Source organism: Peromyscus leucopus, chromosome 5 (genome assembly GCF_004664715.2).
Source record: "Peromyscus leucopus breed LL Stock chromosome 5, UCI_PerLeu_2.1, whole genome shotgun sequence".
Classification (NCBI taxonomy): Eukaryota; Metazoa; Chordata; class Mammalia; order Rodentia; family Cricetidae; genus Peromyscus; species Peromyscus leucopus.
The window spans coordinates 73,598,469-73,621,000 of NC_051067.1; the positions used below are offsets into that span (position 1 = coordinate 73,598,469).

The following is a 22,532-nucleotide window of genomic DNA, read 5'->3' on the forward strand; positions in this document are numbered from 1 at the left end:
ATCTCTCTTTCCTGCAAGGCCCACATGCCGTATATTCACGTTTTCCCATTAGCCAATCAGGCGCTGGCTCACTGGTGCCATGGAGGACCCAAGCCCTATCCCTTTCCTCCCTGCCACCTTCAGCCAATAACCACACCATTACGATCCCAAGAAAACCACCATAGTTCTCAAGTTCACGTAAAGTAATAATGTTGCTCCACAGAGAGAGATTTCTTACATTCATGGTTTTTTTTTGTTTGTTTGTTTGTTTTTTTTTAACTGCCGAAGAAAACTCGTTTCTGTGGGAGATTTTTAGCAAGTCTCCCTTCCCCATGACAAAGGCCCAGAGCTCAGTGCAAAGGAGGCTGGGCAAGCAAGATGCTGGTGTCAGCTGCCTCTGTGATTGAGGCAGGGCAGTGTGCTGGGGAGCGGGGACAGCTGCTGACTAGGCGGTCAAGAGCAGCTACTGAGGTGCATGGACTTCCAATTGCAGAAACAAATCCTCTGCTTGTGCTCTCTTGCCGTGTTACAGACTTGATTTTGCTAAGTGGATATCAGTTACTTATTCTGTCTCCATGGGAATAATATTTGGACATTTTCTGCTGTTTCTATTGTGCTCTACAAATAAGAATCCATTAAAGTGTCTTCAGAATGTGCTCAGCACTAATGAGCTCATATTTGTAAAACATGGCAATACTTTGATATAGTAGCCTCTGAAGTAATACTTACTATAAATTTAGCTGAACTTTTAAGAAAATCAGTGCTATCATACTAGAAAATATCTGTCTGTCTATCTGTCTATCTATCTATCTATCTATCTATCTATCTATCTATCCATCTGTCTATCACCTACCTACCTGCCTACCAATCACAGGTCTAGGGCGCAAACTCAGGGAGTTGTATATGCTTGGCAAGCTTTCTGTGACTTACATCCTAGCCCTTGGTTTATAGCCCAAGCTGCCTTGAACTCACAATTCTCCTGCCTCAGCCTCTTACAATGTTGGGATTCCAGGTCCCACACTGTGTAGCTTAAAGGCAACTTACTTTAAGAAACAAGATTGTCAAAGAAAACCTCTATTTTTTAGAAAGACGTTACTTCATCTTTAAGTGACTCCCCAGAACTGCGGTCATGTTCTTGGGATCACAAGAAAACAAGCAAAAATAAGGGATTTCTTTTCTTGAGTGTCCCTTTCTAACTGATGTTTTCATTTTGTTTTCTTGTGTGGTGTTTCTCCTTGTCTGCCTTTTCATATTTGAACATGAGATACCATCGTAGTACATCTACTGGGGAGGCTGGGTGGAGTTGGTGATATACTAAGAGGTTCCCATGGGAGAGATGTCTTTTTCAGCTGTGAAATTCCATTGTCATATGGAGAGGCCTCCTCTTCAGATCCGTTCAGTTTCTGCACAGAACACCCACTGTCTAATCCCAGGACCAGTGTGGGCAGAGAGCTATAATATGTCTGGCTGGTCGGAAAGTACACTGGCTGTCTCAGGACCTTGTGCAGAGACTGTAACCAAAGTTGCCCAGACGTCCGCTTTACTTCATAGCCACACTCTGGACAATTTTTTTCATTGTTTCTTCTTTTAGAAAAATTCATCTTCCGTCTCCCGCAACAGTGGGTGACTGGGTGCGAGGGGAGGTGAGTATGCACCAGTAGAAACGGGATCTGTGACCAAGATGTGCAACTGGTCTGTACACCACCACTGCCCATGTCTGCTGTGCCTGCTGTCTTTAAAGTTCCAAGTCTCTCAGTGCCACAGCTGCTCTTCTCTGGCACCTTCCTGCCCAGGCCCTAAGGTCTGACTTAACTTCCAACACCATTCGGCTCATGACCTCTGGCCTTGCTGTCTCTCTCCTGCTCAGCCTGTCACCTGAGGCTGTGTGTCAAATTCATGTCATTCTAGTGGAGGATGCAAAGCAGGCGTGAGGGGGCAACTCAGATCTGTCAGGGAACCAAGGGAGCTGGAAAGCCAGCCTCGCTGGATCCCAAAGGAAGGGGAATCCCAGAAAAAAAAAAAAAACAAGTGAGTCGAGGTCACGGGAAGCAGACTAGAGAGGCTGTTAAGCCCTGAGTTCTGGGGTCAGACAGCTTAATTTTGCATCTTGGTCTCTTTCCCAACCAGCTTTGTAATATTGGGTATTTTCTTTAACGGTGCCTTATTTTCCTCCTCCGTAAAATGGGGGTAATAGCAGTTGCCTAATTCATCATACTTAGGAATTAATATCCCTGAAAACACTTAAGAGAGTACTTTTGAGATAGCAATAAATGAATTATTTTAATTATTATTTTGGATACATTTAACTAAATGATTGGACTAGAGGACTATCTTTTATTTTGTTATTTGTGTGTATTTATGTTTTGTCCACATCTACATCTGCATACCACGTGCATGTCTGGTGCTCACAGAGGCCAGAAATGGGTGCCAGTCCCCTGAGACTGTAGTTGCATGTGGTTGTAAGCTGCAATGTGGTGCTTGGGATTGAAGCCAGGTCCTCTGAAAGAAAAGCAAGTGTTCTTAACTGCTGAGCCATCTCTCCAGCCCTTGAGGGATATCTTAATTTAAGAAATACAAGAGATAATTTTCTTTGTAGATTTGTTCTACATGTAACAAGTGAACTAATAAAGTAGCTGATAGAGGGAATGGCTATCTCTGGAGAAGCCTTGACTCACCCACCTCTGACAGGAGTTTACTTGTATCCAATAAAAGAAACAAATGTTGTATTATCCAAGTTTTCAAAACATATTCACTAATCTTCTAAAATTATTAACAATTCTAACTTTTAAGAACGTTACAACCCATCCTTTTTTTTCTAGCCCAAACTGATCTGTCCTAGAAGGCTCTAGATGTGGCTGTCCTGGTTGTTGTATCAACTTGATATAAGCTAGAGACGTCATGGAAGAAGCCAACTGAGAAAATGCCTCTATGAGATCGCCAGTGAGAGGTCTGTGGTGCATTTTCTTGATTTGTGGTTGATGTGGGGCCTCGTTCACTGTGGGCAGTGGCACTCCTGGAAAAGTGGTCCTATGCAGTAAAAGAAAGCATTCTGAGCAAGCCATGGGGAGCAAGCCAGTAAGCAGCTCTTCTCCATGGCTTCTGTCTCAGCTCTAGCCTCTAGGCTCCTGCCCTGTTTTCCCTCAGCAGTATGAAGAACTCATCATATCAGCTCGAAGATGAAATAAACCCTCTCCTCTCAAGTTGCTTTCCATCATGGTTTTATGACAGGAATAAAAAGCTAACTAAGAAGGTGTTTGCCTAGCAGGTACTAGACCCTGGGTTCAACCCCCCGAGTCATAGGAGAGTGAAACAAAACCACCTTTTGTGCAATTGATTCGTAGGTTGATTTCGTCTTAAGCAGAGACAAGGAACTACGATGTGTTTCTCCTGCAGCCAATCATTCGCCTGCCTGCAGTGTGACACGTCACTGGCGTTTAAGAGAAACGGCAGGAGGATGTCACTTCCTAAGAGATCCGGGCTCTGAGATGGCTGGAAACGTGCAGGTGTTCAAAAGCCATTTTCAGAGCTGCGGCTGGAGCTCAATAAGAGTGCGTGTCTTCTTGGGCCTGATTTGCATCCTTAGTACCAACACAGACTACTCAATTAGTTAATTCATCTGAAGACAAATTTTAATCTTAAAAATTACAACATGGGAAGAGATCACATCATACATTTTCATGTCTTAGATTCTGTAGTTGGCTGTTTTGATTTTGGGGGGTGAGGGGGGTGCTGGGGCCCAAATGTTTTAGAAACAGCACCATGGCCTTTTAGCTGTCCTAAATACAGTGTTCTCTCTACTCAGCCAGAGGTAGGCTTTACAGGTCAGGAGAGCCCACTCCAAGTTCTTTTGTTTTATTTTGTTTTTTGAGACAGGGTTTCTCTGTGTAGCTCTGGTTGTCCTGGAACTCACTCTGTAGACGGGGCTGGCTGGTCTTGAACTCAGAGACCCACCTGCCTCTGCCTCCAGAATGCTGGGATTAAAGGTGAGAGCCACCACCACCAGCACACTCCAGTTGGTCAGCGGTGACCTTCTGGTGTCATGACCCAACACTTCTCTCTAGACCAGTGGATCTCAACCTTGCAAATGCTGTTACCCTTTAATACAATTCCTCACGTTATGCTAACCGTCAACCAAAACGTTACTTTTATTGCTACTTCATAAGTATAATTTTGCTACCGTTATGGATTGTAATGTAAATAATTTTTGGAGACAGAGGGTTGTCCGAGGGGTTGCGACCCAGAGGGTGAGAACCACTGCTCTGGGCTGTGGCAACTTTGTCAGTGAAGGCACAGCTGAGTCACTGCAGCCTCTGGTCCCTGCGACTGCTTTTCCTGAGTCAGGCCTGCTGTGGCTCCCAGCTGTGGCCCGAACGAGCTGCAGGCTCTGGAAATATGCGGCACCCTTTTCCTTCCTGGCAATCATCCTGTTTTCATGGCATGATTTTCTAATCTGTCACTATCTTTTTTCAGTTCTGTTTCTATTGATGTGGAGGAAAAAATGCTAGGTAGACTGACGATTTGTAAACTATGCTGGTCGGGGAATATAGACTTAATTAACAAAACTAGATAATTCTCGTCCGTGAAAGTTATGAATCCTTAACATTTCAATGTGATAGAATTGTCCTTAGCAACGCTAAGCTCAGGCCATAAAAGAAATATACGCTGCAATTGAAAAGAGGAAGAAGAGGGCTGAAGAGATAGCTCCGTGGCTCAGTGTACTGACTGCTTCTCTGAAAGCCCTGGGTTTTATATTAGCAACCACATGATGGCTCACACCATTTCTAACTCCAGTTCCAGGGATCCCATGCCTTCTTCTGACCTCCATGGTCACCAGGCACACACGTGGAGCACAGACACAGATGTAGACAAAATACCCATACACATAAAATCAAAGATTAAAAAAACTAAAAGAAATGGGGCCTTAAATTCAAACAGTGACCACCATGAAAAATTTTAAAGAGACACCATTCCTGTTGAAATTGTCTAAGCTGTTTTATTATATGTCTGATTGTGTTTATATTTTCCTCTTCTAGAACCAAATTATTTCTGTAAAAACTGCTGACAAAGTCCCCATAGTCTCATAAAATAACATGGAACATACAAATTTATAATGACTATTATGGTCTTCAACATCAGTTACCAAATACTGGTAAGAACAGCCTAACTTATAAAGGAAAATTAGTTTATTGCCTGTAATTATTTTTGTGCAGGAAATTAGGTGTTACTTGGTTGTAACAAATTACCACATTGTTATAACCCTGTAGCATGAATCTTAAATGGTCTTATTAATAAGAACAAACATGGAGCCAGGTATTGGGGTGAACACTGAAAGATCAGAGAAGCAGAACAAGCCACAGCTACCTCACCTTGCCAATTCCTCAGCTGATCCTGTTTCCTCAGACTGGAAACCTCTGTGTCCTCATCTGATAGATCTCAGCTGAACTGCCGCTCAAAAGCCTAAAAGCTTAACCAGCCTAGTTCCTGGTCCTCAGGCCTTAAATACCTTTCTGCTTTCTGCCACTACTTCCTGGGAAAGGCGTGAGTCACCATGCCTGGCTGTTTCCAGTGTGGCTTTGAACTCACAGAGATCCAAATGGATCTCTGCCTTTGAATGCTAGGATTAAAGGTGTGTGTGCCACCATTTTCTGGCCTCTGTATCTAGTGGCTTTTCTTTTCTCTGACCCCAGATAAGTTTATTAGGGTGCACAATATTTTGGAGAACATAATATTACCATGCACTTGCTAGGCAGGCAAGCAGAACCCAGGACCAGGTGCCAGTATTGTGCCTCTCTGGCTGGCTTTGACCTTTCTGCCTGGTTCTCAGGATTCAATTCTCACTGTATGTTTTGCTTTGTGCTATGTTCTATTTCCTACATCCAGGTCTCTTGATCAGTTCACTCAATACACCTAAGAGAGTACAGAGAGATGCTCCAAGATGAAGATGTGGTGGTTTGAATAAAAATGGTCCCTGTAGGCCCATAGGAAGTTGCATTACTAGGTGGTGTGGCCTTGTTGGAGTGGGTGTGGCCTTGTTGGAGAAGGTGTGGCCTTGGAGTGGGTGTGGCCTTGTTGGAGAAGGTGTGGCCTTGGAGTAGGTGTGGCCTTGTTGGCGTGGGTGTGGCCTCATTGGAGAAGGTGTGGCCTTGGAGTAGGTGTGGCCTTGTTGGAGTAGGTGTGGCTTCGTTGGAGTAGGTGTGGCCTCGTTGGAGTAGGTGTGGCCTCGTTGGAGAAGGTGTGGCCTCGTTGGAGGAGGTGTGTCACAGTCTCTTCTCACTCACTGTGGATCGGATCTGGATGTAGAACTCTCAGCTAAGTCTTCAGTACCATGTGTGCAACCATGCTTCCCTCCAAGATGAAAATGGACTAAATCCTCTGAACTATAAGCCAGGCGCCATTAAATGTTTTCCTTTATAAGAGTTGCCACGGTCATGGTGTCTCTTCACTGTGATGAAACCCTAATTAAGCCAGAAGCCAAGCTGTGATTACAAGCTATGGGTCTGGAATCAAGCACAACTTCACTTTCTAGAAGGAGGCCTTGGGAACACAACCACAGCTGACCTCAACAGGCTCGCCTGCAAAGGCGCTGTAAGTATCCCTGACTTGACAGGTGGCCGGCGGGCGGGCAGGGGCCCGACCTGTGAAGGTTTAATGAGTTGGACACATACATAGCACAGAATGGTGGTCACCCAGAAATGCTCAATGAATTGGGGTTCATGTGTAGTTACTCACTTGCACAGGCTGGTGGATATGCCTGCTTCCTTCCCAGGACTGTGGCCTACGCTCAGCTCGTTTCTACAGCCACGATGCCAAGCTCCAAACCCAGGTCTTCTACCTCTCTGGGTCCAGCAGTGACTAGATTTCCCTCTCTGATGCAGGCAATAACTCTATTCTCAGAAGGCTTTCACTAAACTCGGTTCCCTGTATAATTTAGTAACACCATCCTGCATTACTTTTTTTACTTGCTCTCCCACTTTTTGATTTTCATCAGGGAAGTCAGACTCAATATGAAACTAAATTTGATTGTAAAGAATGCACATTAACAGCGCCAGCGAGATGGCTCAGTGTCTAAAGGCACCTGTCCCCAAGCCTGAAGTGCCAGGTTCAATTCCCAGAACCCAAGTGGTGGAAGGAGAGAAGCGACTCCTGCAAGCTGTCCTCTGACTTACACACACACACACACACACACACACACACACACACACACACACACGATAAATAAAAATATAATAAGAAGTCTTCTCAGCCGGGCAGTGGTGGTGCACGCCTTTAATCCCAGCACTCAGGAGGCAGAGCCAGAGTTCCAGGCCATCCTGGTCTACAGAGGGAGATCCAGGACAGGCACCAAAACTACATGAGACACTCTGTCTCGAAAAACAAAACAAAACAAAAGTCTTTTTAAAAGAGTGCACATTCATAAAAATCTACATGCATTTATTAAAAGAGTGTAAAGAACAATAAAACTAACACGTATGGAACAGACTGGCATTTTGCTTTAAAGAAAACCAGCAACAAAAGCCTCTGACTTGGTGGAAATCTCAAAGTAGCCTTGCCAGATATGTGCTGCACTGAAGGTTCTTCAGCCATGCGTGCTGAAATCCAGGAGTAAATATATCTCATGATCCAGAAGTCAGGGCCTGGAGAGATGGCTCAGCAGTGAGGAGCACTGGCTGCTCTTCCAGAGGACCTGGGTTTGATTCCCAGAACCCATACAGCAGCTCACAACTGCCTGTAACTCTAGTTTCAGAGGATCCAACACCCTGTTCTGGAGTCCACAGGCACTAGGCACATGTGGTGACACACACATGGAGACAAAACACACGTGCACATTTTAAAAAGTCTTGCAACAACAACAACAACAGCAAAAGAGCCAGACGTTGAAGAAGAAGGCAGGTGGACCAGACTCACTGCTTCTGGATGCAGCCTGTGCACAGCCACAACTCAGCATCTCTGTTCAAGAGCCTCGCAGTCACGAAGCACGGCTTTCACACCTACTTCCTGTTACGTTTAAGGTTTTTATGTGGCTTGATCCAAGCTATGCCTATCCATGGTTCATTATTTATTGAATAGGTCTCTAGATCAATGTTACAGAACCCAAGATTTAGGAAGAATCAGAATAGAGACAATGTTTTTCATAGTATTTCATTTAGTCAAATACTTGGCAATAATAATGCTAAAAGGGTGGAGGAGAGAACTATTACATTTTGAAAAAAAATCAATTCCAAGTTGTATATTTTTTTTTCCACATTTCACTACCTCCAAAATCAGGATGCATTTCAACAATGCATGTTATGCCCATGTCATAGCTTAATTTTGCAGTACCTTTATTTATTTTTCTTCTTGATAGAACAGAAAGAGAGGTGTCGTTGACAGCCAATGATGCCTTAGATTTAATGAAACATTTTAGACCTTTTTTATTTGTCTTTCATTGACCCTTCTGTTTTAGGTTACCTTCCTCATCCTTTAATTTAGCTCTTTGTGTGTGTGTGTGTGTGTGTGTGTGTGTGTGTGTGTGTGTGTACGTGTGTACATGTGTATATGCACTTTGAACAGATCCAACATCCCTAAGAGCTAGGGGACTCTTCTGCAGAGAAGGGACTCTCTAAAGTACTGGAGTCTTGTTTCCTCACTCTAAGTCCAAGATGAGAACCCAGGAAAAACAAACTTCCCACTGCCAAAAAAAATTAACTTTCTTATATGAGGGTCAGCAGAATAGAGAGAGAGACAGAGACAGAGACAGAGAGACAGACAGAGACAGACAGACAGAGACAGAGAGACAGAGAGAGAATTGACAAAGTACATTATATAGGTAGGAAAATGTCATAATGAAACCATTTATTTTGTGTAACTAATAGACTCTTATAGAAAGAAAGAAACAAAACCAGTTCAGCAAAAGGCCTGGTACAGGACAAAGTGAGGATTACTAACACTGAGCTACTGGGATGCTGTTTCTGCTTTATCCAACCTTCTCATGCTCACCAGCATGGATTACCAAGGACTGACTTAAACCTTTGTTCTCAGCTGTGCCAACAAGAGGGGGAAAAACAGATGCTAGCTTTTCTTTACCTTCCTGGGAATAGGTCTGTGGCCAGCCTTCAGCTTCAATGTGCCTCTTTAATACCGATGCCAGCTTCCCAGGGGCTCGTATCCCTGTGTGGTTAATCTCACTGTGGTTACATTTTGGGTTGTGTTTTATCTTCCATTTTTTTTCTTTCTCTTGATGTTGCCTCCACACGAGAATTATGAACTAATACAAAGCACAGTGTATTCAAAGAGCTGGCAGGAGAGGGGGCTGTAGATGTGGGGGAAGTCAAGCCTGTTTAAAATAGCATCCCTCCTGGAGCTATAAAACCTTGAAGCTGGGATACTTTCTGTGCTCACAGGTAAGCTAACCAAATTGAAGGAAAATCGACCGACTCTGAGGGCTACACCCTCACACTGGCTTATGTGTAAGTTGATGAACCTTTAAATTAAGACATTTAAGAAAAAAAGAGACAAGTTTGGCAAATATCACACCCTCATGGGAAAAGGCTGGCTGGAAATCCATTTTTCTGGCACCTAACATTTGCCTGCAAGTGCTCCCAAATCTCCCAATTGTCTGCCTTAAGTCCTTAGAACAGGTGCTTCAAAAGGCCTCCTACACAGCCTGCATTTAGGTTAAAGAAGAGTTTATTGATAGGAATCTTCCCTAGATTGGGGTACTCCCTGCAGAGAGGTTTTGGACTGGCTTTTAGCAGGCAACGTGAAGACATCATGGACTGAGATCAGTTTTAAAATTCAGGTCTTAGAATTGGTGTATCTGAAACTACAGAGGTGAGATAAGCTAAAAATTCAAGCTATGTGTTTTGCAGATTCGTGTTTAAACATCACAAAAGAGGCTGAGTGGTAATATGCTTGCCTACCATTTGTGACAGCCTAGGTTTGATCCCCAGAACCACATATACCAAAATAGTATGCAGGAAAGATTTCACTCTTTTCTAATCCCAGTCAAGAGAGAAAAACTAGCTTTTGGGGGTCTCCCATTACTGAAAGGTGGGTTCTCATCAAGGATATGCATGCATTGCTGAGGACTCTGGCTTATTAGAAGGGGTCTCCCTCAGCTTCCAATTTTATTTGCATCCAAGACTTTTTCATCTGCCTCTACATGAGTGTTAAAAGCCAACTGCCCAAACTGGCACACGTCTACCCCAGCCTCGATTCTGCCACTGTTTACATTCTGATATCAGGCTTTTCATTTTGGACCCTGAATATTCCTAGCCTTTTTGTGAGCACCACTGAGCACTTAAAACACTTTTTAGAGTCCATTTCCCCTAGCACTTTTAGAGGCCTGTAAGAGAAGGACTTTTATGGAATCCACAGTATTCCATAAAACTGCCATAGTCATTTTCTCCCTGCGAATGCATATGTGTTGGAGTTTAAGAAAAAAAAAATACTTTAAGTAGTTTAAGAAGAATAAAACACCTTAAAAAATTAAATGTGTAAAGCCACAGCGGAACATAAATGGTCAGAAGACATAATGTGCCTTTGGGTTCTAGCAGCCGAGCAGTGCAGACCCCAGGCAAGTCAACTCCTGGGAGAGGTAATCAATTTGATTTCTTGTTAAATAAAGTAAATGGTGAATAGTAACATACATTTTGTCAATATAATAGGACAAGCTACTGAGCATAGCCGTATGTGTGTATAGGGGATGTTATACATGTAATCTCTTTTCTTTCATGCAAGATTTTCAGATCTGATTGTTTCTTAAAAGCAAATTGTTACATAACGATGACAATTATTTACACATACTTACTATTTCTCTTGTGTATTTTTAAGAAGAAAACGTAACTGATTCCCTAAAATTTTAGCAAACACATCAATAGCTTATACAACAGTGAAGTTTTCTGTGAAAACCCTGGGGAATTCTGAGGGAAATGTTTGCATGCTACAATGGACATGGGCTTGAGAGATAGCTGGGGTTAGGTTTTAACACCATTTCTACTGCGTCCTGGCTTGGGACATTGTGTGACTTAACTCACCTCCTGGATGAAAGGTGTGAGGGAACCCTAGCGGGACTTCTGATCGGGTTAGTGAGATATGACTGCCATGAAGTGAGAATTGAGCATCAGGAGAAAGACAAAGGAAGGATTGGAGAGGAAATGGATGGGCTGGACTCTGGGAGGAAGGAGGCTTCACACTGTTAGGGAATTCAGGTTGCCAGGGCCCCTCCTTCCATTAAAGAACAGGAATATTCGCCAAGCCCATAATACATCAGTCTCAGGCTGGAGAGATGGTTCAATAGTTAAGGGCACTGGCTGCTCTTCCAGAGGTTCTGAGTTCAATTCCCAGCACCCACATGGTGGCTCACAACCATCTGTAATGAAATCTGATGCCCTCTTCTGTGTGATGCCCTCTTCCGTCATGCAGGCATACAAGCAAGTAGAGCACTCATATACACAAAATACAAAAATAAATAGATCTTTAAAAATAGTAAAACAACAACAACAACAACCCATCAGTCTTATGCTAATTTCTAAGCCGCTGGTCTCTAGACTGCTACCATTCATGCAAATTCATTTCATGTCTTCTATAAAATTCAGCATAAGGACAGAGACATGTCTGACTGTCTAGATCCCTGAGATGCTTAGAGCCGTGTATCCCACAGGAAGGTCCAATGGGGCATCCTTGGGAAGAGTACCCCTGACATGACCTATGGAGGCTGAGGACTGGGAAGAGAGAAAGGAACTTTCCTCTTGCTATCCTCAGAATCCTATCCTTGTTTTCCTAGGATACAGATGGAAATGGCCCCTGCCCTGGGCTCTGAAGATCAAGAAAGGCAAGAATACTGAATCATCCTTGTCGTTCAGTCTCACACATAATTTATCCTAGTTTTCATCGCACAATAGGATAGAAGATGGGGTGGTTAGACTTCACTTCCCACTTAGCAGCATTTAGAATCATCTGGGAGGGCCATCTGTGGGCATGGATGTGAGAGCATTTTCAGAGTGATTAGCAGGATGGGGGAGGTTGTTGTCATTATGACCACAATACTTGACAGAAACATAGGAAGAAGGATGTGTGGCCCATGGTTTCAGTCCCCAAGGTTTAGAGGAGTCAGTCACCTGAAGCATGTGGCACAGGCCGCTCTCATCACAGCAAACCAGGAAGCAGAGAGAGCAAGACAGGAGCTAGACCCAGACTACAATCTTCAAAGCATGACCCCAACCCCAGTGGCCTCCTTTCTCCAGCAAGGGCCCACAGCCTCCCACACCACCAACTGGGGAAAGACGAGCTGTGGAGGTGCGGTCAGACTCACGTTGTGGCAGAGATGTTTTCAAGCAGTGTGAGCCCTGGGTATAGGTGTGGAGGAGCGAGGAAGCACCAGAGGCCCGCAGAGGAATGTGAGCTGGTCCCTCCTCCTCATTTATTAGCGTTTTGTTCTCACTGACCTCCACCCTCAGGCGTGCTGAAAGAACTCAGTTGTATAAGAGGATGACCAGTTCCAGTCTGACCTAGCGCCTGAAGCATCTCTGAATGGGGACAGCGTGCGTGCCATGGGTGGAGAGTTGCTCATGCCATGGGCCAGACTATGACTCCGGCTTTCCCCTCCATTTTGGATGCTATGTAATTAGTGGGATATCTTGCCTGAGTGAGCAGGCAGACTGTTACATGAGGTAATGGCTCGGGAGATGATTTGTGTTACCTTGGTGATGGACAAGAGGAGACATATTTGGCTAGAAGAGAAGAGACATCACAGCTGGGCTTGAAAGGACCTCAGGTGAAGGGCAGAAACAAAGAGACACAGTGAGTGAGGACTGAATGTCAGCAGTGAAGAGCTGATGGCAGGTGCTGCCTCCCTTCTCCCCGGGAGCCCTGGGTGAGAACCACAGCATCCCCATCCACAAGAAATAATGTGGCAATTAAAAAACGCCTGCCTAGGCGCAGTGCTAATGAACACAATGCCCCTGTTTTAGAAATGAACACTTTTTCCTGTAGTCGTGTCATATAAGCGTGGCTTGGCATGGCATTTAAGAGTTAGAATGTTGGCCTCTAGGTGGGAGCCTGGGGAAAACAGAGAGAGGATGTTTAGAGGGTAAATAGTGAAAAGGCTCCAAAACATTAGAAAAAGCCCAGCACAGGTTAACATGGTATGGAACACAACACTGTTGGCAAGATAGAAGACCAAGCCTCAAAGAAATTCAAAAGGATAGAGTGATTACAGAGTCTGATTTCTGCAACAGAATTAAATCAGAAATAATACAAAAGTCTCTGGAAACCTCCTGCAGGTGGTTGAAAATCAAACATAAAATAACCAACAAATGAAAGAGGAAGTCCTGCCGGTCATGGTGGCACAGAGATATGATGAAGAGGCAGAGGCAGGGAGATCATGAGTTCCAGGCCACCCTGTGCTGCATTAAAAATAAGTAAGTAAGTAAGTAAGTGAGTAAGTAAGTAAGTGAGTAAGTAAGTGAGTAAGTAAGTAAGTAGTAAGTAAGTAAGTAAAGGAGAAAAGAAAAGAGACAGAGGAAGTCAGAACAGAAACTAGAAAACAAAGTGGCCGTCCCCTCTTATAGGATAGACCCTAACAAGGCCAGTTTTTTTTTTTTGTTGTTGTTTTTTTTTGTTGTTTTGTTTTGTTTGTTTGTTTGTTTTCCAGGGGCAAGTTTGTTAAGACTTCTGCCCCATATTATCCCATCGTCCCATGTTGATTCATGTCTGGCTTCAATTAGACCTTCAGGAAGTATGTCCAGTCTAGTAGTAGCCAATCAGGGTCTTACCTGGCCACAAACAGGAACTGTTCTTGCTATTTTCAGTCAAAGAGACTCCTGACACAGCAAACAGACCCCTGATACTGCAACCACAGTTGCTGACCAGATGTCATGAGCTAATCATAAAATGATTCCTGTACCAATAAGGGTCTATACCCAATCACTTCAAAGTACACTTAACCACAACTGGAATTCCCCTAATTCTGCTTAAAAGAAGCCTTTGAGCTTCTCTTGGGGTCGCCATTTGCCAGTTTGTTGGATGGTTTGACCCCAGCATGCTAGAATTTTTTTTTATTAAAAGCTCTTATTGATTGCATACATGACTGGTAGTCTTTTATGGGACTTCTCATGGACCATAAGAGAAAATAGTCTGAACGTTAAAGCAACATATCAAAATCTATGAGACCCAGCTAAACATGTTCTGAAAGGAAAGCTTACATCACCACGTTTGTAGTAGACAATGAGAAATATCCTAAACCGCTGAACTAAATCTTCATCTTAAAAGCAAGCCTCAAGAAGGACGCAAAAACCATAAAAGCACATCTTGATGTAAATCAAAACAGTAAGATAATGGAAAAAAAAAATCAAGGAATTGCTAACTTCCTTTGAAAAAAATAATTTTAAAAAAGGCAAACAGTGAGGCACATATGAAAGATGCTGGAAAGAGAGCTCTCAGAAGAGGAAGCCTAGGGTAGCTTCCAGGGCCCTGGGGTTCAGGAGAAGGACTTCCTGCAAAGAACAAATAGGCAGGCAGAGTGATAAGGAAAATGGATTGCAGATTCCTACATGGTGAGAAGTGTTGTTGAAAATGAATAGAACTGTAAATTAAATGGGATAAGTGCTTCTGCATGTAAATTGAACCCCAGTAAACCTCCCTTTCACTCTTCAAAGAAAGGATTTTGTTTATGTGCTAGGACAACACAATGAAGACAAGGGCCAAGTGAATGAGAAGTCTTGTTCAGATGGAAGGATGGCTAGTTAATCCAAGGTAAAAGGAAGGTAGAGAGGAATGCTTTTATGAGAGTACAGAACCCACCAAGCAGGTGAGGATGCCCATGAAAAAACAAAAGCATCTTCACTGTATCCTGGGAGATTCAGGAATTCAGAAGATGCACCTTAACCCAACTGCAGCTACCCTAGACCTGAGGCAACTGGAAAGTGTCACATGAAAAAGTAGGCAGAATTCCAGGCACATCCTCAAGATGGCTGTGCTGGCTATTTTTATGTCAACTTGACACAAGCTAGGAAGAGAGACTCTCAACTGAGAAAAAAAAATACCCTTCTAAGATTGGGCTGTGGGCAAGTCTGTAATGCATTTTTCCCATTGGTGATTGATGTGGGAGAGCCCACCTCACTAGGGGCAGCACCACACCCACCACGGCCAACTCAAGCAAGCCAGTAAACAGCATCCCTCTGAGTCTCTGCTTAGATTCCTGCCTCCAGGTTCCTGCCTCAGTTCCTGCCCTGACTTTCCTCATTGATGGAGTATGACCTGAGACTTGTAAGGTGAAATAAACACTTTCCTCTTCTTGTTGTTTCTGGTCAAGGTGTTTTATCACAACAATAAAAACCCTAACTGCCTTGGTTTCTGCCATTCAGTTTGTGATGGTGTGGGTATGTACCAATAGGAAGCCACTTATGACTGACTATAGAATTCAAATGCGCTTAGTCAATGATAATACTGTCATGGTTTTGGCCAAAAGAGTTTCTTAATAAATAGCACATCAGTTTTAGTGACTTATTGGCCATTCAATAATGAGCATCACACAACTAACATTATGGTGAAAAGAGACTACGTCAAGGGTGTATTTGGAAAACCACTGGTATCAATCCATCCAGAGGTGGCCAGGAAGCCATCATAGGCTGGTGGAGGAGCGTCCATGGAAGATCCCATGCATGCAGCCTGGTCTCCTCACATTGACATCCCCTCCAGACTTCCCTTCTCCACCTCAGATGATGACTACAGAGAACCAAGTCTCCCCACAGGATTGGATTCTCTCCCACAGGGCTCCAGGACCAAGAATAACACTGAGCATGAGAGCACTTCGGTCTTCACTGGACTTTCTTCACACTGACCATCATCTTTATTCACATGGACAAATACGGGTGATAAGTTTTGAAGTCCCGGTTATTGGATATCCATCACCACTGATGTAATAAGCCAATCAAACCAAATTGATAAATCCAGGTTTAGTGAACAGAGCAAAGTAACTCCCCTGGGTGACCCTCAGGAGGGCAGAAGAGGAATCACATGGCAAATACCATGGCCAGGTCTTAAGTAGTCTGTAGGTGTGGTCTTGAGCAGCCCTAGGGAGGGGCTAACTCTTGGTGGGCTTTCTGAGGGGCAGGGCTGTTGTTTGGCAGGCTTTCTGAGGGGCAGAGTTTGGAGGGGGCAACTCCAGTAGATATCCAGCAGACATCATTCTCAAAGAGTCTTTCCACATATTTGAAAATAGAAGAATATTGTTTAAATTCTTATAATTGTCGTTGTATTCTTGTACATTAAAAAAATTATACTCAAGCTGGGCGTGGTGGTGCACCTTTAATCCCAGCACTCAGAAGGCAAAGGCAGGTGGATCTCTGAGTTTGAAGTGAGCCTGGTCTACAGAGTGAGTTCCAGGATAGCCAGGGCTACACAGAAACTCTGTTTTGGGGGAAAAAAAAAAAAAAAAAAAAAAACCAAAACCAGTAATAACAAAAACTATACTCTTAATTTTCACTTCAGTGTTTAGACATAAGACTCTTCATTTTTATAACTTTACTAGTTCTTTTGTACTAAGGAATTTTGAGTTCTAATAATTATGCAATAAAAATAGAACATGTAATGACTTACCTTGTAACTTTTTAGTCTGATGAAGTCCACCTTCATAGAGACAAATCGATCTGAATTTCGGCTGATGTTCTTAAGGTGTTCTACAAGATCAGCACAGAATTTATAACCTCCTTTCAGCACACATAGGACCAGAATATCATGGTAGCCTATGTCTTTCATTATATCTTTAGCCAGCCGCTCAATTCTGAAAAAAAAGTAAGAAATAAAAGATACATTAAGGTGCACCTAATAAACAGTAAGAATGTTTTATACAGATCGGAACACTCAGGTGAATATAGAGAGAAGCTTAGGAATCAGAAAGCTCCAGGCAGATAAGTTCTGTTAAGGTGAAAACAAAGTATGCTGTGGAATAATTCTCTTGTACACTGAGAAGATTTGTAACTTGAATTGACTTAATAAAATGCCAATTGGCTAGTAGTCAGGCAGGAATTATAGGTGGGGCAACCAGACTAAGAGTTCTGGGAAGAGGAAGGGCAGAGTCAAGAGTCACCAGCCAGATGCAGAGGAAGCAAGATGAGAGTGTCATACTGAGAAAAGATACCAAGCCACATGGCTAAACATAGATAAGAATTATGGGTTAATTTAAGTGTAAGAAGTAGTTAGTAACAAGTCTGAGCTACCAGCTGAGCATTTATAAGTAATATTAAGCCTCTGAGTCAATTATTTGGGAAGCAGCTGCTGGGTATTTGGGAGTTGCTGGTGGGACAGAAACTTCTGCCTACAAAAGTGTTCAGAACATACTTCTAACAGTGATATCACAGCTCCTGTATTTTGTAAACAGTGACTATTAGCAATCATACATGCCACGTATCATTCTATTATTGAGAACCTGCTTGTTAAATTTTAAAATGTTTTGATGGTATTCAGTGATATCTTCATTTTATAGCAAAGAAAGTAGAAATAGAGAGAGTGCTGATTGGTTTTCTCGCTAACTTGATACAAACCTAGACCTATGTGGGAAGAAAGAATCTTAATTGAGATAATGCCTCCATAAGATTGGCCTGTAGGCAAGTCTGTGAGGTACTGTTAGACTAATGATTGATGTAGGAGAGCCCAGATCACTGTGGGTGGTGCCATCCCTGAGCAGCTGGTCCTGGGTTATATCAAAAGCAGGCTGAACAAGCCATGAGGAGCAAGCCAGTAAGCAGCCTTCCTCTGTACTCTCTGCTTCAGTTCCTGCCCCCAATTTCCCACCCTGCTTGAGTTCCTGTCCTGACTTCCCCCAGTGATGGACTGTTACCTGGAAGTATAGGGAGAAATAAATCCTTTCCTCCCCAAGTTGCTTTTGGACCTGGAGTTTTATCACAGCAAAAGAAATCCTAATACAGGGAGTGATTCTCTCACCTTATACTGGAAGAAAAGTCAAGTTCAACATAACCAAAACAATAACAACAACAACAAAGCCATACATTCACCAAAGGAGCACACCACATATGGGAAAGCTGCTCCCATAGAACACCAAGAGGTGCAATAAAGGATGAAATCCAATATGGAGGATGCTCCCTGGAGGCAATGAACAGGCCTTGGCCTGCCCCTGGCAGCTCACTGGAACTATCTTCACAGGTTTCTACTCATTCCACGTCTACAAGGGCATAGCTACTCCCCACATAAAACTAAAAACTTAAACAGAGGTAGGATCTCAAGCATGTACTTCAAAAAAAAAATCCACACTAGCATTTAAAGTTGGATTAGATTAAAACAGACAAACTGAATTATGTATGTATGCACACACAATTTTATAATTTCTATATTTTAAATATGTGGTATAGATTCTATATTATACTTTCTAAGTGTTCATATATATACACACATGCTATGTTTTCAGGTAGTATTTATCTAAATTTGATCATGCAAAGATTGTACATAAGGATATCTGGTATGATTTTACAAAGAGGAATTTAAATTTATAATTTTTCATTACATTTATTTATTTAGCGTATAACACATGTGAGCATACATACCACAGTGTGTATATGTGTGTGTGTGTGTGTGTGTGTGTGTGTGTGTGTGTGTATGCACACACATGCATGTGTATGTGGGGGGGTGCTTGCATGCATATATATGTATATATATATGTATATGTATATATGCAAGTACATGTACATTTGGAGGCCAAGGGTCAAATTTCATAGGAGGGTATCATTTCGTAGGAGCTATCCATCATACTTTTGAGACAGGGTCTCTGAGTGGGTCCTGGAGCTTACCAGTTAGGATAAGCTGGCTCCCTGCAAGTCCCAGGGCCTGCCTGTCTCTGTCTCCCCAGAGCTGGAATTACGGCCATAGGTTACCATACCAGCCTTTTTCCCGGGTTCCGGGGCTCAAACTCAGATCCCCATGCTTGCACAAGGACTTTTCCAACTGAGCATCTCCCCAGCCCAAATCTCACTTTAAACAAAAAGACTCAGATTAAAGCGAAAGAGAAGGGCATGATATATATATATATATATATACACATACCTTTTATAACTCAATTGGAAGACAAACAACCAAACAAGGAAACTGGCAAAGGGTTTGGATAAACACTTTTAACTCCCACAGAAAAAGAACAGGGGTAGCCGATAAACACACTAATGATTCAGAAAGTGTAAGTTCAAATCACAGGGAGATATCATTATACATCTACTAGGACGTCTGTGATCCAAAAGACAGACAATACAACATGTCAGCAAATATGTGGAGAAAACTGGGGTCCTGCTGAACTACTAGGGAGGCTGGAGAAGGTCACAACCTCTTTAGTAAACAACCTGCAGTTCTTGAAACTCACCAGCAAGTCCATAATTCTACCCCCAAGGACCCCATCCAGGAGAAACAAAAAGATCCACCCATACCACAATTGTATGAATACTGTTCACAAGTCTGAATTAGAAGTCCAAAGGTTCACTGGCTGCTGGATTGATGATTAGATATTTTATGACTTCATTTTCACGACACATTCAGAGACATTTCCAGGGAAAGAAAGCTGATTAGTAACTGCCTGACAGTAGCAGGTTAGTGTAATCGCAAGACTAGATAGTGGAGATGGGATGGACCCAAGCATAAAAATGTGCTGGTAGTATAGACTCATTCCCCCATAATGGGTGAATTCTGCAGTCTGTAAAATATGTCAAATGTTTGTTTTAAAGGTGAGGACTGAAATCCTGGGCCCCACTCTGGACCACTGATGCAGGACCACTCCTCTCCTCTCCTCTCCTCTCCTCTCCTCTCCTCTCCTCTCCTCTCCTCTCCTCTCCTCTCCTCTCCTCTCCTCTCCTCTCCTCTCCTCTCCTCCCTCTCCCTCCCCTCCCCTCCCCTTCTCTCCTCTCCTCTCCTCACCATAAAGGATAACAATACATACTCTACCAAGTTCACTTTCACCCAGACTTGATCATGCTTTCAATCAGGGCGCAATTAACGAAACCACAAAATTCAAGTGAGGAAAGTAAGAATTTGTTTACACACAGGGCCTCCCAAACTGATACTAGGGGAAATGGCTTGTGAGGTGTATGAAAAAGTGAATAAATGAAGTTACTTTTTGCACACATTGACATAACTGTTTAAGTCAAGAGCCTTCATTACAATTTTGGGGGGCAAAATTCCCCCAATCTTTGATATGCTAATGAGATTTTGCACGATGGAAAACTGCATAATTCCCTAAATTTATTTGACAGAAATTTTCTTTTTTTAAGGATCAAATGTGGTTGCCATGGGAAATCCACCTTAGGCCATGATAAACTCCAAACTAGAACTTGTTTTTATGATATACTATGAGTTGAGACAGCAAACAACATACAAGTCTTAGCCAATAGAAATCTTAGACAATCTAGGAATTTGTGTGAATGACAAATCCTTTTCCTTACTGACAGTGATTGATGGAAAGATATTATCTGGGAAAGCGTCCTGTGGATAGTTTTGAGCGTTTCTTTTGCTTCAAGGACTTGGTTCACAGAGTGAAATTGAACCTCGCCAGACTATAACAGATTAAAAAACAATAGACCACAGATGGAGGAAAGAGTTAGCCTGGGGACTCCAATTGCTCACTCTCCACTGTCTTCCTCTCTCTGGGTTCTGGGCCTCTGAGGAGTCGTTGATCCGGGACCTGGTCTTCCATGTGAGTGTGAAGATTTACTTATTCAGTCTTGGTACAGGAGTGGTCTAGGTGGCTTAGGTACTGAGGCGGTTCTGTTACAGGGCTACATCTACAAATCCAGATCCATGGTAGTAAATCAAAGGCAGCCTTTTGAGAACCAGGAGCGAGGGGAAATGTCTAGGACTAGAAATAAAGGACCTAGAACGGGAGAGAAAATACCTGTGCTCTCCACAGACAGCCTGAAGTTGCACATTCTGTTATTCTCAAAACACTACCACGGATGGCCATAATCATACACAAGCTGACTGGCCAACCAGTGACACACTATTCCAAAGGAAAGGAAAGTTGCAGGGAAAGGTCAGGGTTTTCAGAGCGTGTCTTGTGAAGGTAAAGTTCACCTCCTAACTCCCCCTGGTTAAACCAAAAATCTGTGAAAAGCATGAGACAAATGTTTCTGGGTCAAAGCCATGCTTTCCGGTCCTCAAGTCCATGGTAAGTACAGGACATTGCTTTTTTGGTGTGTGTGTCGGGGGGGGGGGGGGAGAGTATTATTTATATTAGCTTATGTGTGTATATCTTTCTTACCAATCTTCCTGAATAAATGCCTACATACACCACTCAGTGAAGGCACACACTCCTTGTGTTCAAGTTTGCTGCCCTATAGAAGTTCTCCCTACCACCAGGAAAAGTCTCTAACAGTACTGTAAGTGTCCCACAAGAGGGGGCCACCCAAATGCAGTGCTGACCCACCACACAGCACTCACCTGTCCACTATGATGCCATGAGGGATGAGCACACACTCCAGATCGCCATAATAGTGCTGTGGATACGTGAATAAATCCAAGTCATATCCCGGCCAATTATCCATAAGCTGTAAATCAAAGCAGTTCTGTTATGGTATTTTTCATGATTAATTTATTTTCTTAAATGTAAATAATAAGAAAAACACCCGTCATCTGAAAACAGAATAATGTTGAACAGGGAGATTAGGTCTACACATCTCAATACATTAATATCTCCCCTCGAGGTCTGAAAAGCTTAGTCAGAGGTTCTTGTTTATGCAATCTGATAGAACAAGGGGGTGCTAAGATAACAGTGTACTCCACTCCTAACCAGGCTATTATTTATACACCCTGATAAAACAAGGGAGTAGTAAGCTCAATGGTGTGTTCCACTATTGGCATCATACAATATAAAAATGCAAACCTAATGTCTTTTTAAAAAATGATTTTATTATTTTTATTTATATATGTGTGCCTGCATGAGTTTATGTGTACCATGTGCATGCAGGTATCCTCAAAAGTCAGTTCAGAGACCAGAGAGTATCAGATGCCTTGGGAATGGAGTTAGAGATGTTAACTGCTTGATGTAGGAGCAGGGAACTAAACCTGGGCCCTCTGCAAGAGCAGTAAGTGCTCTTAACTACCCAGCCATCTCTCCAGCCCCTAAACTCAACGTCTCATAGCTAACCTGTTGAAATTATGTAGATCGTGTTTATGAAAGCACTATATTGGTGCAGCTCAATAATAGAGTGAATGTCCAGTATGTCTGAAGTCCTAAACTCTGTCTCTGGCGCTGTAAAAAGAAGTATGTATGTGTAAGCACATACTTTGTATCTATACTATGTGGTAGTAATCTAATTGTACAGAATTATTATTTTGATTGTATGTTAATAAATAAAGTTGTCTGGGGGTCAGAGCTATTAGAGCCATAGCAAGAGTGTGGCGGTGGTGGCACACGCCTTTAATCCCATAAGATCTCTGTGTGTTCAGGGATACAGTCAGCATTGGAGACATATGCCTTTAAGACCTAGGGGGCTGTACATTCAGACAGTGACGAGGCAGTCATGTGTTTGGGTTTACAACCAATGAGAAGGCAGAACAACATACTATAAAAAAACGAACCGACA

General features: G+C 42.9%; 1 protein-coding gene across 2 annotated transcripts in view; it reads right to left on the reverse strand.

Annotated features, from left to right (window-relative positions):
- Window positions 1-22,532, reverse strand: part of Prtfdc1 (phosphoribosyl transferase domain containing 1) — a 100,807-nt gene that overhangs the window by 68,305 nt on the left and 9,970 nt on the right. For both annotated transcript variants that reach the window (XM_037206024.1, XM_037206023.1), the window contains exons 2-3: window positions 21,388-21,494; window positions 16,558-16,741 (exon numbers count right to left, since the gene is read on the reverse strand). In XM_037206024.1, coding sequence (XP_037061919.1) covers window positions 16,558-16,741; window positions 21,388-21,494 — 291 coding nt within the window. The remainder of the gene's footprint in view (window positions 1-16,557; window positions 16,742-21,387; window positions 21,495-22,532) is intronic.